The sequence below is a fragment of the Callospermophilus lateralis genome, chromosome 7 (assembly GCF_048772815.1).
Source record: "Callospermophilus lateralis isolate mCalLat2 chromosome 7, mCalLat2.hap1, whole genome shotgun sequence".
Classification (NCBI taxonomy): domain Eukaryota; kingdom Metazoa; phylum Chordata; class Mammalia; order Rodentia; family Sciuridae; genus Callospermophilus; species Callospermophilus lateralis.
The window spans coordinates 105,612,596-105,626,390 of NC_135311.1; the positions used below are offsets into that span (position 1 = coordinate 105,612,596).

The window sequence follows — 13,795 nt, forward strand, 5'->3', positions numbered from 1 at the left end:
TTTGTCCATTTGCTTCTAAAACAATGATATTGAATTGGTTTTTCCATTAAAGATCTGGGGAGGGGTTTAGCCTGAGGCACAGTGCATTAATATAATTTCTCTGGTTCCATATATAACAGGACTCATCTCCACCTTTAATTGAAGTGAGGACCATTTGGTAATTGTTTTGAATTTAGTTATACAAGAATTGGCTCAGAGCCACGGTGATGTAATTGGGGGGGGAGGGTGTCTCAGAGATCAGACAGACCTGGGTTTGAATTCTTGCTTCATCACTAACTTACTTGCTCTAAATACCTAATCTTTGAGAGTCTCTATGTTTAATGCAAAAGGGGGATGATAACCCTCACTAGGAATATATGTGTGTATAGTGCCTGGCATAGTAAAAACTTAATATACGCTAGTGCTCTCTCTGGAAACTTACACCTCAAGGACTTTGCTGGAAACTGTTTGAAATAATTACATGGCATACTGGTGTGTCATGTGAGTCCACTTTGCATTTGAACTACTAGTAGATTAAGCTGAACTTGCATAGGAAAGCCTTCTGGTAATTAACCTGGGGTTGAGTGATTTTAAGCTAGTTTTCATTCTGCCGCAGAAACAAAAAAGATGAGACTGGAGAAATGCTATTCCTTTAATTGAAGGAACACTTTTATGTTCTCAGGTCTATTTTAATCTTAAGTGCCGATTATGCATCATTCTCTCGTGTTAACGGACACTTCTGTAAGTGATCTGCACAGAGAGAAATATGATTCTTACATAAATACTGTACCATGAGAAATTATCTTATTACCTAATATGCCAAAAAGCTAATAAGATAAAGGAATGGTACGAGTCATTTTTGGACAATATTAAAACTTGATTTTAGCTCATGGAAATAAAATGTAATTTCCTTTTATTATTCTCTTCTTCAGGTAGAACAAAGGCAGGGAAGAATGTAAGGATATTACACAGCTCTGTTCTGCGAGCTCTCGTTAAGGCAGTGGGAGGGAGCCAGGCAGGATGGACTCAAATTAAGATTTTAATGATTTCCGTTTAGAAAACTCACTCTTGCTGTTAATGCTATCCTGTCAGGTATGAGTTTTAAATTCACAGGTGAAAAGTAAAAAGAGAAATTTCTTACTCAGTTGTCTAAATGCTTGCCTCTATGTGCTTGTCTGTGTTCATCCATTAAGGAACAAATAAAAAGCACATAGAGAAAGTAAGGATAAAACAATCCCAAGGACTGGAAGTTTCCTGAATTACCTATGGCAAAAGGCAATTGTGTGTTGAATTTTACAAGGTTAAGGTGTTCAAAGGATATGGGCCTCACAAAATTTTGTGTTTCAAATGTACTTTTATATGCTGTTCTTGGGGGATTAAATGTCTTATTTACAAATAAGCAAATGATGGTTGATCTTATAATTTTTAAAAATTCTTTTTTAGTTGTAGATGGACACAATACATTTTTTAAAGTTTATTTTTATGTAGTGCTGAGGATCGACCCCAGTGCCTTCCACATGCGAAGTGAGCACTCTACCACTGAGCTATAACCCCAGCCCTGAATGTTGATCTTAATGAAAGAAATTTAAACAGAACTCAAAATTGATAAAAATTTTCTGGCTGTAATCACTTGGTCAGTGCTTGCTCTTCAGTATAAAGTTTTGATGCTGATAGTGATGATGTGGGATAGTGTTAGACACAAGAACATACCTTTTTACATTCTTCCTTCCTATCACTTTGACAGAAATAACACTAAGTAAATGCCACCAGCCTTCTATGACATGCAATTTTTCATCCAAGCAAAATATAATGGACCTAGGACCTTGAAGAAATTTAATAATCTCTGCTTTCTTGTGATTTGTTAGTCATTTCCTACAAACACCTACAGAAATTATGTATGTTTTCTCAGAGATTTAGGTAACAGGCTTACACTTGCAGCAAGATGAATTCTTTATTAGATGTTAGGCAGACGCATTGTGCACATGCTGGGAAGGGTTGGCAAGATCATTATGTAGAATGCCCTCCTATGGGTATTTCTAAGACCTATTTAAAGACCTACAGCTATTTGTGAAACTTTCAGATCTGTTGAATGCTAGGGAATGAATTGTCTGAACTGGAAAGATTGCACCAACTTCCAATATTCCAAAATAAGGTATTCATCCATGTAAGGTACACGGAAATGACTTAAGGAGCAGGGGTGATGATGAGTGATAAATATCACAGGTCTGGCAGCAACATTTTTGGAGCCTACAAACATGTTTGTGAAGCTGTATTGTCTCTGGGGATAGTTATTTGTTTGAATACCCATTTTTCTTGAGAAAGGAAACAGGGGTTTTTCTTTAAACTAAAAGAACCTTTGAGTTCAGCTATGTGAGGTTCAGGCTGACTTAGAGGTTTAATATTTAGCTTGGTTAATTAAATCCCATTCTTTGCCCTGAATTTAATTATCCCAACCAATGTGGTAATTTAATATAATAATAAAAAAGGGGTTAATGAGAAATGGGAGAGAATCTGACTATTCGTTCATCTGGCTCAGTGGGGGCATTTATTCTTGAAGTGTCAGTTTATGGATGGTGATGTTTTATAGGGTATTATGAATTTTCAATTAGTGAGAAAATGAAAATGAAAGACAGACAGTAGATCATCAATGAGTGATCATATTAGGAAATCACTAAAAAGCTCATTCTGTAAAGTTCAGGGCATATTTTAATGTGACTTCGTGATAAGGTAGGCAGTTTCCTTCTTCCTAGATTGAGCTTAAATCGTGCTCTTTCTACACCAGGTGAGTCCCTGTTTAGGGTTTCTACTCAAGAGTAAATTTGCTATTTCTAAACAATGACGAGTGTGACAATAAAAGGGTGACCTTTCTTGTTTAGCTGTCACTTTCAGTACAAATAGTCTGCTTCCTGAATACTGTGCAGGTTCTGCAGTCTAGCTGCTGAGAGAGGTTTGTAGAATCAGACTCTGATTCAGTTCCCAGCTGGAAACTTGCTGGCTGTTTCAAGTTACTGAGCCTCGGTCTTGTCATCTGTGAAATGAGGATAATGCTATCTACTCCTCTCAGATTGCTGAGAGGATAAAGTGAGAGCATGTGGAGGACACCACACAGGCCTGCTTGATATATAATAGATGTTCTGCAAATGGTGACTCCTTGTCCTCTGAACAAGTCACAAGTTTGCTTATAAATGAATAACAGACATTAATGTTGTCATGATACCATGCAGGATGCCAAGTGTTCTGGCTTATCAACCAGAGCAATGCCTCTCAAGCTTTAAATCACCAGTGATTCACCTGGGGATCTGGTTAAATATAGATTTGCATTCAGCCCGAGATTCTGCATTTCCAACACACTCCCAGATGATGCTGATACTGCCGATTGGGGACTTTGCTTTTAGTAGCATGGAACTAGGGCAATGACTTCTGAATACTGAGTTGACTTTGAGAGACTGGGCTAAGTTGCAAAACAGAATTTTATTCTACTTTTTCTTTTCTTCCTGATTGAATGATAAAAATATCTGGCAAATCTGCAGATGCTACAGAAAAAAAAAGTTTGAATGAACACATTTAAAAATTTGGGAAGCTCAAATTCATTCTACACACTTTCATTTATTGTCTGGACATATAAAGTACAAATAATTCAAACACAACAAGATTATGAAAAAAAAACAATTACAATACTTTCTCTCGGAAATCATCTAAACTAGCAAGGTTAACATGAAGTCATTCATTTATAACTAAAGTATACAACTGCCTGGTCCTAAGATTTTTTTTCCTTTTTTTTCCCCCAGATTGAACACATTATAGAGAAGAGATTTTGGCATGCCTTTCCCACTAATGCTTAGCAAATGCATCAAAACTTTGCCAGCAAACTGCGTTCATTCATAGCAGGTGACGTAAAAAGGTTTCCCTGAATGTTGAACGAGTGTTCTCTGAACTGAAATCTGATGTTTTTTTTCCAAAACCGAAAAGAGGAAAAAAAAACAAAAAAAATTTAAAGGAGGAGTCTATGATGCAGCCTTGGTTCTCATTATCTGTCTACCACCACGACGACTACTACAAAGTTTGCTTCTTCAGTGTGAAAACAACAGACCTGTCTACATGCACTTAGTGGGCTCAGCATGGGAAAAAATGCACAAAATAAGCACAAGTTATAAATAACCATAACGTTTTATTACCATTAAGACTAAACTTGTATTGAAAAGATTTTATATAACAAGACAAGAAAAGCAATAGCAAATTTAACTATCAACTAGATTATGCATAGCGAGTAACTGTTTCTATTACCCAGGGAAGAGCATGAACTCTTGTATTTTTTTTTGTTTTGTTTTGTTTTTGTTTTAAATATATAACCGTACAAAGCACAAACATACTAAAATGATCAGTGCACTGGACATGGGAGAGTGCTCCCGCAGTCATTTTGTTCCCTTAGCTCTGTTTTGTTTCCCCAATCTGAATTACATTAAAATAAAGACCCAGTTGTTTTTATTTTTCTACTGTGCAGTAAGAAAAAATATTCACAACAAACATGACAATATATCAAACAATAGTTCTACACAAGTTACCTTGATACCTCTTTAACTGTCACTTAAATATCATAAGAAAACATTTTAAGACATATACAAACAAAACTAGCCAAGTGTTACAACTTATAATAAATTAACCCAAAGAAAAAATAACTTTATATATATATATATTTATATTATATATACACATACACACACAACAGAATGACACAATAATATGCTTCTTCCCATAGTTTAAGTAAACAAATAAGTAGTCTAGCCAATCTAGCTATATTTGATCTCGGCCATAGGCATCATCACATCTGCGATTAAATAAATAAGTGTTTCAAGCAACATAAACAGTGTTTCAAATGTACCAACACAGCCCAATTCTATCAGCATGGGCTACAAAGTGAATTTGAAAATTGCTTAATGAATTTAAAGCAAATGTATCTTTTGTTTTCCTTTCCTAAACACATTACATTTAACTATGATACTAAGGTATATAAATAATTTCGTAGCACCTACTGCTCAAACTAAGGAAGTTTTAGATCAAAAAGAAAATTAATCTTTTTAATTTTTGTTCTGCTGACATCCCATACTGATGACTTAAAGAAAAACTGTCTTTCAACTCATCTCCTTGCTTTTGGGTTTTGACTGTGGGGAACTGTGGTACCCTGGGTAGAACGAACACTCCTTTCCCCTAGTAATTAATAATTTATTATTATTATTACATGCTATGAAAAGATATGAAGATCATCTGTTTATAGCCCATCCTTCAAAAAACAGTCTACGAATCCAGTTTAAAACACACATCTTGATCTCTAAAAAGTTACCAGTGCAGTATGAACGCGACAAAGTTGTCAATTTCCCCTAAATTAGCCAGTCAAAATATTTTTTTCTCAAATCCAGATTCTCTTGTAAAAATTCTTTATATTTTATAAAAATAGATTTTTCTTGAAACCCATTTTCAGCAAAGAGACCACCTCTTTGGCAACAATGTTAATGTTATTAAATTGTTAATGTCATCAGGTATCCCCCTTTCCCCCATCCCCTAACAGAAGACTGTTTTAGTTCACATGATATAAAAGAAAAAAGGAAAAATAAAAAAATTTGCAAAAGTTTTTTTTTTTTCATTTTTGCAATTTTTATTATTCCTCTTTAATTTGTGTGGGGGTTTTTACCAATCTGATTGGATCAACATTTTGACAAAAAAGAAAAATCTTTTTCTTTCTTTGAATCCCATTACTTTGTAAAAATTGTTTTTATTATTTTTTTTTTGTTTTTTGTTTTTCTTCTTCAAATGAGCGAATGGTCATCTTAAAAAGACCCACCTTCAAGGAAGGTAGCAAAGTTAGCTGGCTGGGTAAAAATCCCTGCACATCGCTATCTATGTATATTATATTCAACAACGACAGCTATGAAAGAACATTCAATGCATCAAAGGTATTTTTTTGTTTTTTTTTTTTTCTTTTTTTCTAAGCATTATAAAATCCTTTCCTGGTACACCTCAGGATAATCCAATGTTTTAATACTTAGGCAACACTGGCTTATAAAGTCCATGGTTGAATATAAGCCTTGAAAAGTTTGTTTCTCTCTCATTTGTGTATGTGTGTGTGCGCGTGTGTTTTGTTCGTATATATTTATATATATATTTTAATAAGTAAGGATGGGAAATTCAGGACTTGTGGGCTTTGTTGGTTTTAAAGGAAACTTGCAACACTCTGTCTCCCAGGCGATACCCGTTGAGGCTGGCGATGGCCATGGCTGCCTCATCATAGTTGGTCATGGTGACAAAGCCGAATCCCTTGCACTTGTTGGTGTTGAAGTCACGGATGACCTTGACGTTGTTCACTGCGCCGAAGGGGCCAAAGAGCTGCCAGAGGACGCTCTCGTCGGAATCTGGGGACAGGTTGTAGACGAAGATGCACCAGCCTGTTCCTGTGTGACCAGGGATGTTCATTCCCACAAGGCTTGTCATCCCATCAATGGTGATTGGGGAGAACCTGGGGGGACAAGCAGAAGGGGGGGCTGGTCCAGACATCAGTCTGACCATGGAAAACACACAGATGCACAGACACAGACACGGGGCAAAGGGCTGAGTGAGTGTTTGCAGGAGAGTCTTTAGGGTTTAAAAACCAAATGCAAAAACTAACATCTGTGGCATTTCTTCCAATGGGAATGGCTAGAAGGCTGAGTCATGTACATGCCAAGAGAAAGGCCTAGGTCAATTCCTAAAAGGCATGAGGGACTCCCAAGTCTCCCAGAGCAAGTCTCTATCACAGTTCTATCACAGTATATATTCATACGTTGTCCCCTCCCACCTCCCCCAACCCTGCAATAGATAGTGAGTTCTCGGGGAAATGACTCTATTTCAAGGCTTATATTCTATGGTTCTATTTATCTATTCAGTGGAGCGCACAAGAGAATCTCATAGACACAGTGACACATAGAAGACACTCAATAAATATTTATTGATTGAATAAGTGAATAACTTGTTGATGTCAGTGCTTCGGAAATTTTATTTTGTTATTTCTAGGCAGAAATGGGGGATGGGCCTTGAAGTATTCAAGTCTACCATCTTTGCAGTCCCTTGATTTATGGCTGTCAAAGATCTCTTGATATTATTGAGGATGGAGATACATGAGAACGAAGAGACATGTCTTATTATTAATCAGATGAGTGGCTGATGTTTCATTTAGTATTTATTCAAAGACTTTTCCCCAAAAACTTGAGTAATAATAATAGAGATGTACCATTTTTTAATGTTATATTATCTGGAATTCATTTCTAAGCATCACTGGAACAAGATTTCAAGTGGTTTATGCATTTATACATGTTGAATTGCTGTACATTAGAAAAGCATAAAATTGCCATTTGCCCTGTTTACAAGTACTTTTGTATTGGGCTTAGAATCTTCTCAGTTTTTGTGTAATCTTTAAAAGAAAAAAATAACTCTTTATATTCTACTCACTGTCTGATAAAATAAACCCATGTGTGATTTGTGATGGATGCAGTAGATAAAACAATTAGGATACCAGTGCCTACAGCTGAACATTATTTTTCAACATTTTCTTTCAGACCAAATGTGTACAGGGATTTTGATGCTGTACACTGAGTAGAAGCTTGCTTTTCATTTGGTTGAGTCTTTTTTTTTTTTTTTTTTTGGTGGGGGGGTGGACTTGGGAGAGAGGAGGAAGCAAAAACTGGGAAAAGCATGGAGTAAAATGTGACCAGGAATGTTTTTTAAAAATAAGCCAATATTCTTGGTGCTTTGGGAAGGGCCCATAATGAATAGTTCTGTACCTCACTAGACTTTAGATAATATCAAATGGTGGCTAAAGATATGCTGAACATAACAACTCAATAGAAATTGTTTTTGCTACTATTTGTTAAGTCAATTTTCTTTCTTGCTTAAAAACAAGATGCCGTTTCTCGCCCCCCCCGCCCAGGGGAAAAAAATATCATGGTACAGATTCTTAGAATGGCAAAAGTAAGTTTAACTGCATTTGAATACTTATATAATATTATTAAAATTATTAGGTACTGGGGATTGAAACCAGGGGCACTCTACCACTAAGCTACATCCCCAGTCCTTTTTATTATTATTATTATTTTTTTTGAAAAATTGAGACAGGTTTTCACTAAGTTGCTGAGGCTGGCCTTGAACTTGAGATCTTCCTACCTCAGCCTTCCACATAGCTGGGGATTACACGTGTGCACCTCCATGCCTAGCTGCTATTTGCTTTATTTCTGAACACTGTCTTCTCAATGGTCTCTCCTCCAACTAGGTAATTAGTCCTTTTCATTGATATGGTAGAAAATAGCTAAATGTTTATCATAAGGCCAAGGCCAGAGCCAGAAAAGAGGTTTCAAGTAGGACCTTGATTCTAGTTGCTGATGGCTACCAGAGCCTTTAGGTGAGAAGGATTCTAGATCTGGGTTCAATAGAAAGAGAAAAATGCTGTTATCATTTAGTGTGTTCATCCTGAATTGGGCACTGGAGGAAGAGGCAGCACATAGGCTGCGGCTGTGTCTTCCCTGGTCTCACCTGTGTTATTAGGTATCACTCTTCTCGTGGCATTTGGTGCTACCTTGCTAAAATCAGAAAGGAGCAAAGGGATGGGGCAGAGCTAGGAAAGATGGAAAAATGCCTGGGAAGCAGTCAGTGTGTGTTAGACATGTGGAGATAATTCACAGTTATCCTCACTGGTAGCTGGGACTGAGATTCAAGAAGCTGGCGCTCTGATAGTGAAGTCTGCAGTCAAGTTACTCCCTTGACTATGCACTAGCTTCCAGTCAGGGTACTTACCACGCATGGCCAAGTGGTGAAAGAACTGCCTAGAGTGGGGAGTATGATGTGGGCTATTAAAAAGCACATATCTCTCCCTTGAGTGGAGGAAGGGGAATTAAAGTGTGCAGCTCTACTGAGCAATATGATGAAGATGCTCTGTTCCTAGCAGTGCAGCGGAGCTTATCAAAAGCACATATGGGAATCTCATGGACACAGTGACATAACACACTCAACTCCCCAAGATTCAGATTTCAGATGGGTCTGGAACACCCCTGTGATTGCATTCAGAGGGTCCCCAAAGCCTTGACCCTATTTGAGTACCCAACCCCACAAAAAGGCTTTAAATGAAAGAAATAGCAAGTTAAAAACCCACATACATACAAAACTGAGGGAGGATTTATAATAACTGCTAAAACCTGTAACAAAAGAAAGTCCTGGTTGAGGTGCACACAGATACACTTCATTCCCAGGATGTGCTCTGATATGCACACCGAATTGGCAGTAGAAGTCAGAAAGTCATTCGTGTGTTAATTTATGCTTTGGCCAGAGCTAGTAGTCCAAAATCTAAATTTTCCACTGAAAATTATAAGATGGTCAGTCTTGATAAGCAAAATGTTCTAATTTTGATTTGCTGGAATCTGCCCTCTTAACTGAATCTTGGCATCACTAATGCAAAACAGTTGCTCTGCAAGTTTGCAAAATCAGCCAGCAAAGAGTCAGAGCTTTCTCCCTTAGGGAAGCCGTTCAGAGGACCAGATTATCAAGGGCTTGGTAGCTGTGGCACCTGAACCATAGGATAAGCCCACCTGCAAATAAAAGAAAAAGTGAAACACACAAAATGTTTTGTGTGCCCTAAAAGAAATAAAAATCAACTGAAGTCTGAAATTAAAATTAAGAATTTGACATGCTGGTGGAAGAAAAAGGAAGAATTAAAAAAAAAAAGTAAAGTTAGTGAATTAAAAAAAAAAAAAATCTAGCCCCAGTCTGTGCCAACACGGACATCTGGCAATCTGTGGAGTTTTAATTACCTCTTTACGCCATAGGCCATATTAAGCAAATTGTCCAGCCTGCAAAGAGAAGGAGGGTCTTTGGGTTAATGCCTCACAGATGGCAAGATCACTCAATGGAACTATTAATAAGAATGCTCCATTTTCAAAGAAGAAAAGCTCAACAACTTTCCCCACTGCTGAGGAGTCTATCCACCGGTAGTTTCCCCCTTTCCTGCCTCCAACTGCAAATAATTCATGTTCAGGTCAATGCTAGAGTTTAAAGCAAGTGTCTAATGAATCCCCCCTTTCTTTCAAGGTCTCAATCAATCCCACTCCCCCCATCTCTCAGAACATTTGTGTGGATTTTATTTTATATTGTGTGTGAAATTGTTAGAATGGGGTGGGGGGACTTCTTAAATTGTTCACCTTTTGCTGTAATTAAACTTGTGAATAAAGGTCTCTGTTCCAGATCAACAAACAATACATGTGCACACAATACGCATCAGAATGGATCTTTTCTGTTAGCCTAGCTACATTAAATCTCCTTACCACACACATTTGGGGGGGTGGGTGGGTGCAGGGAGTGTTTGTGGGTTAAGACTAAAAAAAAAAAAAAAAAATAGCTTACTATTTACAGCCTGAAAACACCTCCTGGCAAACTGTCATTATGCTATAATCTTCCTCACGTTTAGTACCTTACTTGGGGACAAGCTATTCACACCATGGGGCAGTAGTAACCATAGTTTCCACCATTAGAAGCCTGCTGGAGAGGCTTTTTACATAAATACTGCATGCGCTCTCACACAAAATAAAAATTAGATGATTTGGACTCTTCATGAAATCATTAACCATTTCAGATTCATGGGGTATGGGAGGACAACTGAAGAGGCTGATTTTTCTGTGGCCAGATGGACTGTTACTATTCTAAATAGACGGACCTACTATTTTTCCCACATGAAGTTTAACAAGAAGAAAAACCCTTTCATTAAAGAGGAGTTGGGGCGTGGGTGGAATGACATAGTTGTTTAGAATTTACTACAGTTAGGTCAAGGCTATGCTTATCTCTTGCACAACAGAGGCCGATCAAAGTTGCACGGCCTTCATGGAGAAACCAGTCTTTCAGAAAGTCTAGAAGGGGAATGCTCCCAGCACCAGGAGCTTCCTGGGGGTTGGGTATCCAAAGGAAACACTAAAGCTTGAATAAATCTTCTTCCTTGTATTCAGAATGTGCTGACTAAAGAGATAAAGTTAACACTAAAAAATTTCCTCCCCTAGAACCCAGAATTCCCTAGGAAAGGAGGACAGGACAAGCCACTCCCCTCAGGCAAGGATCTGCCTGTGGGCAGTATGAAAAGCCCCTGCCCAGCCTTAAGTCTAAGATTCTGAAACGTCACTTGTGACTACTTTTGTTGAAACCGAATTTTGTTCCGTTAAATTTTGTTTCTACTGAAGAATCTCAATTTTAACCAGTCACAGTAGGAAGTAGCAAGGGATTTTGAAGAGCATCTGGTCGTCTAATCATCTCATTTTACAGGAGTGGAAACTGAGGTTCTTTGCCTTGCCCCATACTTCAGAGTCATGGGCTTCCCTGGTCCTTGCCCAGTTCTGTACCAGGCAGCAAGGGCTCCCTTCTCTGTGGGCATACCTACCTGAACCTCTGAGCCTGGTGGTGGAGTGGGCCTGGGTAGCGCCGGTTGGGAGACTGGTACAGCTGGGACAACAGGGCCTGGCTGGACTTCTGGCTGGGGTTGTTGGCAAACTTCACAGTAATCGGTTCCGTAGCACCGCTGGGCTTCTGACCATTCAGCCCTTTGATGGCTTCTTCTGCCTCAATCCTCTTATCAAAGCGGATGAATCCCACCCCTCTAGACACTCCTGGGGAAAATGAAAGAGTCTTTGTAAAAAGTGAAAAAAACCAAACTGGTCAATATCTTTGGGAAGAGATGAGTGGGACCTCATGGACGTTGTGTGGGGTGTCAGTTCACCTGTGGGGCCTGGCAGAGCCCAGCTCCCTGAACTGAATTGTATCTGCTTTCATATACACCAGCATGGCCCTGGACACATGCCTCCAATCCATAGAATAGAGGATTTCTGCATCTGTCCTCTCTGGTCCTCTACCACTTCTCATCTCCCTCCAGTTACTATAAGTGAACATCCACCAACCATTTTCCAGTTCTCTAGTGAGTCCTCCACACCCAGTGGCTAAGTCATCTATATGAAAAGACAACTCTGACTACAGTTCAACCTTTAAAAACATTTTCTAAACCTCTTATATACCTTTTGAATATTGTACTTTGTGCATTGTATCTATTCTTCACTGCCCCAAACAGAACGAACAAGAAACAAAACCCACAAAATACCCTTCCCTGGCTCCTTGCTGCATGCAGATGAAGTCTAGACTTCCTGGCATAGCATTCAGTGTCCTTGGAAATCTGGTTCCAAATACCCTGTTGAGCCTCACACCAGCTACCCTGAACTGCCTGACGTTCCTAGAACAGGCTGTTGTTCTTCCTTAACTCTGTGCCTTGGGATATGGCATCCTCTTTATCTAGAATGCTCTATCACTCCCTTCTGCCAGGTAACCTCAAGTCATCCTGCCAACCTGTTCAAACATTGCCTCTACAATGGAGCCTTCCCAACAATCATCACCAGGCATAGTACACTCTTTCCTGAGCTCTCACAGGGCAACTTGGATGGCACCTAGTGGGAATCTGTCACTTTGGAGTCCTGAAAGGAACTATGCCTTTCCTTCATCCGTGGTTCCCAGTGTCCCTCTGCACAGTGTCTGGGTCAGAGCCTATTTCAGTGAGAGTTGGTTACATGAATCAAATGACAAACGTGCTAAACTTCTCTCAGGGGGTGACTTCTAAATTGAGATAGAGTGGGGGGTAGGCATAAAACACCTTGTCATTAAAAATGCAACCCCAGGTGCTTTACCTTTCTTGCTGAGAGGTGCTGGCTGATTGACTTTCTTTATTCTGGACAAAGAACCTGAGTCCCAAAGCCTGGGTTCTTACCCTGCTCTGCTCCTGACTAGCTGGTGGGAAGTCAGCTCTCACTTTGGATCTGTTTGCTGATGTACAAAATGAGGTAGTTTAAAGTTCCTTTTAACTCTGTAATTCTATGAATTGGAGCTAGAGCTACACATACAGGTTTTCACATACAAAAATAACCGTTATTGGTTGAGGGCTGAAAGAGACTTTGAAGGTCATACAGCTCCATTCTCAACCTGATACCCAAATTCTCTTTTACAACCTTGCCAAATAGTGTAGCGGCTGCTGGAACAATTCCCACGACGGAGAATTCTGCATCCCAATATGGCCCATTTTAAATTTGGGCAGTTGATGGATGAGAAATCTTTCTCCCAAGTCAGAAGTGTGCCTATTCATGACCCATATTCTCTACTTTAAGCAACTATTAGCCTGCTCCTAGGGATAACAGTTGGGCACTGATATGCAAGAAAAGAAATTACAAAGAAACACTTAACCTGTAACTTGGTCAACCAGGATTCGTGAGGTGATGATACGACCGTATTGCGAGAAAAGCTGCTCCAGCTCCTTCTGGGTCATGGTTTTGGGAAGGCCGCTAACGTAGAGGTTAGCATCCCTGATTGAGGCCGAGCTCGGACGGGCATATGAGACCTAGGAGAGGCAAGAGGACTAAATCCATTATAGGCACTTGACCTCAAGGGAGAGACAACGACCAAGATGACAGTGCCTCGGCTGGCAGTATAGCTCAAGGGGCCAGTTAAAACCACTCAATAGTTCAGAGTCGGAGCTACTCTTGTAATAGTAATGAGAATTAGGAGAACAGCCATAGAGGAACGAAAGGAGAGTTGACGATAACTTAAAACAAATGCACAGATAAGGGTCTCTAAGTGCAGAACAAAATAGCTACTGTATGGCAGCTGTTAAATGCAGAACTACCCACGCATGAAGTTCTGAAGATTTACCTCCTGGATGTGGGTGTATAGATGATTTACTGTATCCAACACATAATAATCTTTGAATAAACCAAAAAAAAAAAAACCC

At 39.1% G+C, this 13,795-nt stretch overlaps 1 protein-coding gene across 5 annotated transcripts in view; it reads right to left on the reverse strand.

Annotated features, from left to right (window-relative positions):
• Nucleotides 1–6,159: 6,159 nt before the first annotated feature.
• Elavl4 (ELAV like RNA binding protein 4) overlaps nucleotides 6,160–13,795 on the reverse strand; it is an 84,688-nt gene continuing 77,052 nt past the window's right edge. The window contains exons 4-7 of one of the 5 annotated variants that reach the window (XM_076862782.1): nucleotides 13,252–13,405; nucleotides 11,414–11,639; nucleotides 9,804–9,842; nucleotides 6,160–6,487 (exon numbers count right to left, since the gene is read on the reverse strand). In XM_076862782.1, the coding sequence (XP_076718897.1) occupies nucleotides 6,160–6,487; nucleotides 9,804–9,842; nucleotides 11,414–11,639; nucleotides 13,252–13,405 (747 nt within the window). Of the gene's footprint in view, nucleotides 6,530–9,803; nucleotides 9,843–10,702; nucleotides 10,706–11,413; nucleotides 11,640–13,251; nucleotides 13,406–13,795 lie in introns of all 5 variants that reach the window. The other 4 variants (XM_076862781.1, XM_076862786.1, XM_076862785.1 and 1 more) reach the window with 4 other exon arrangements.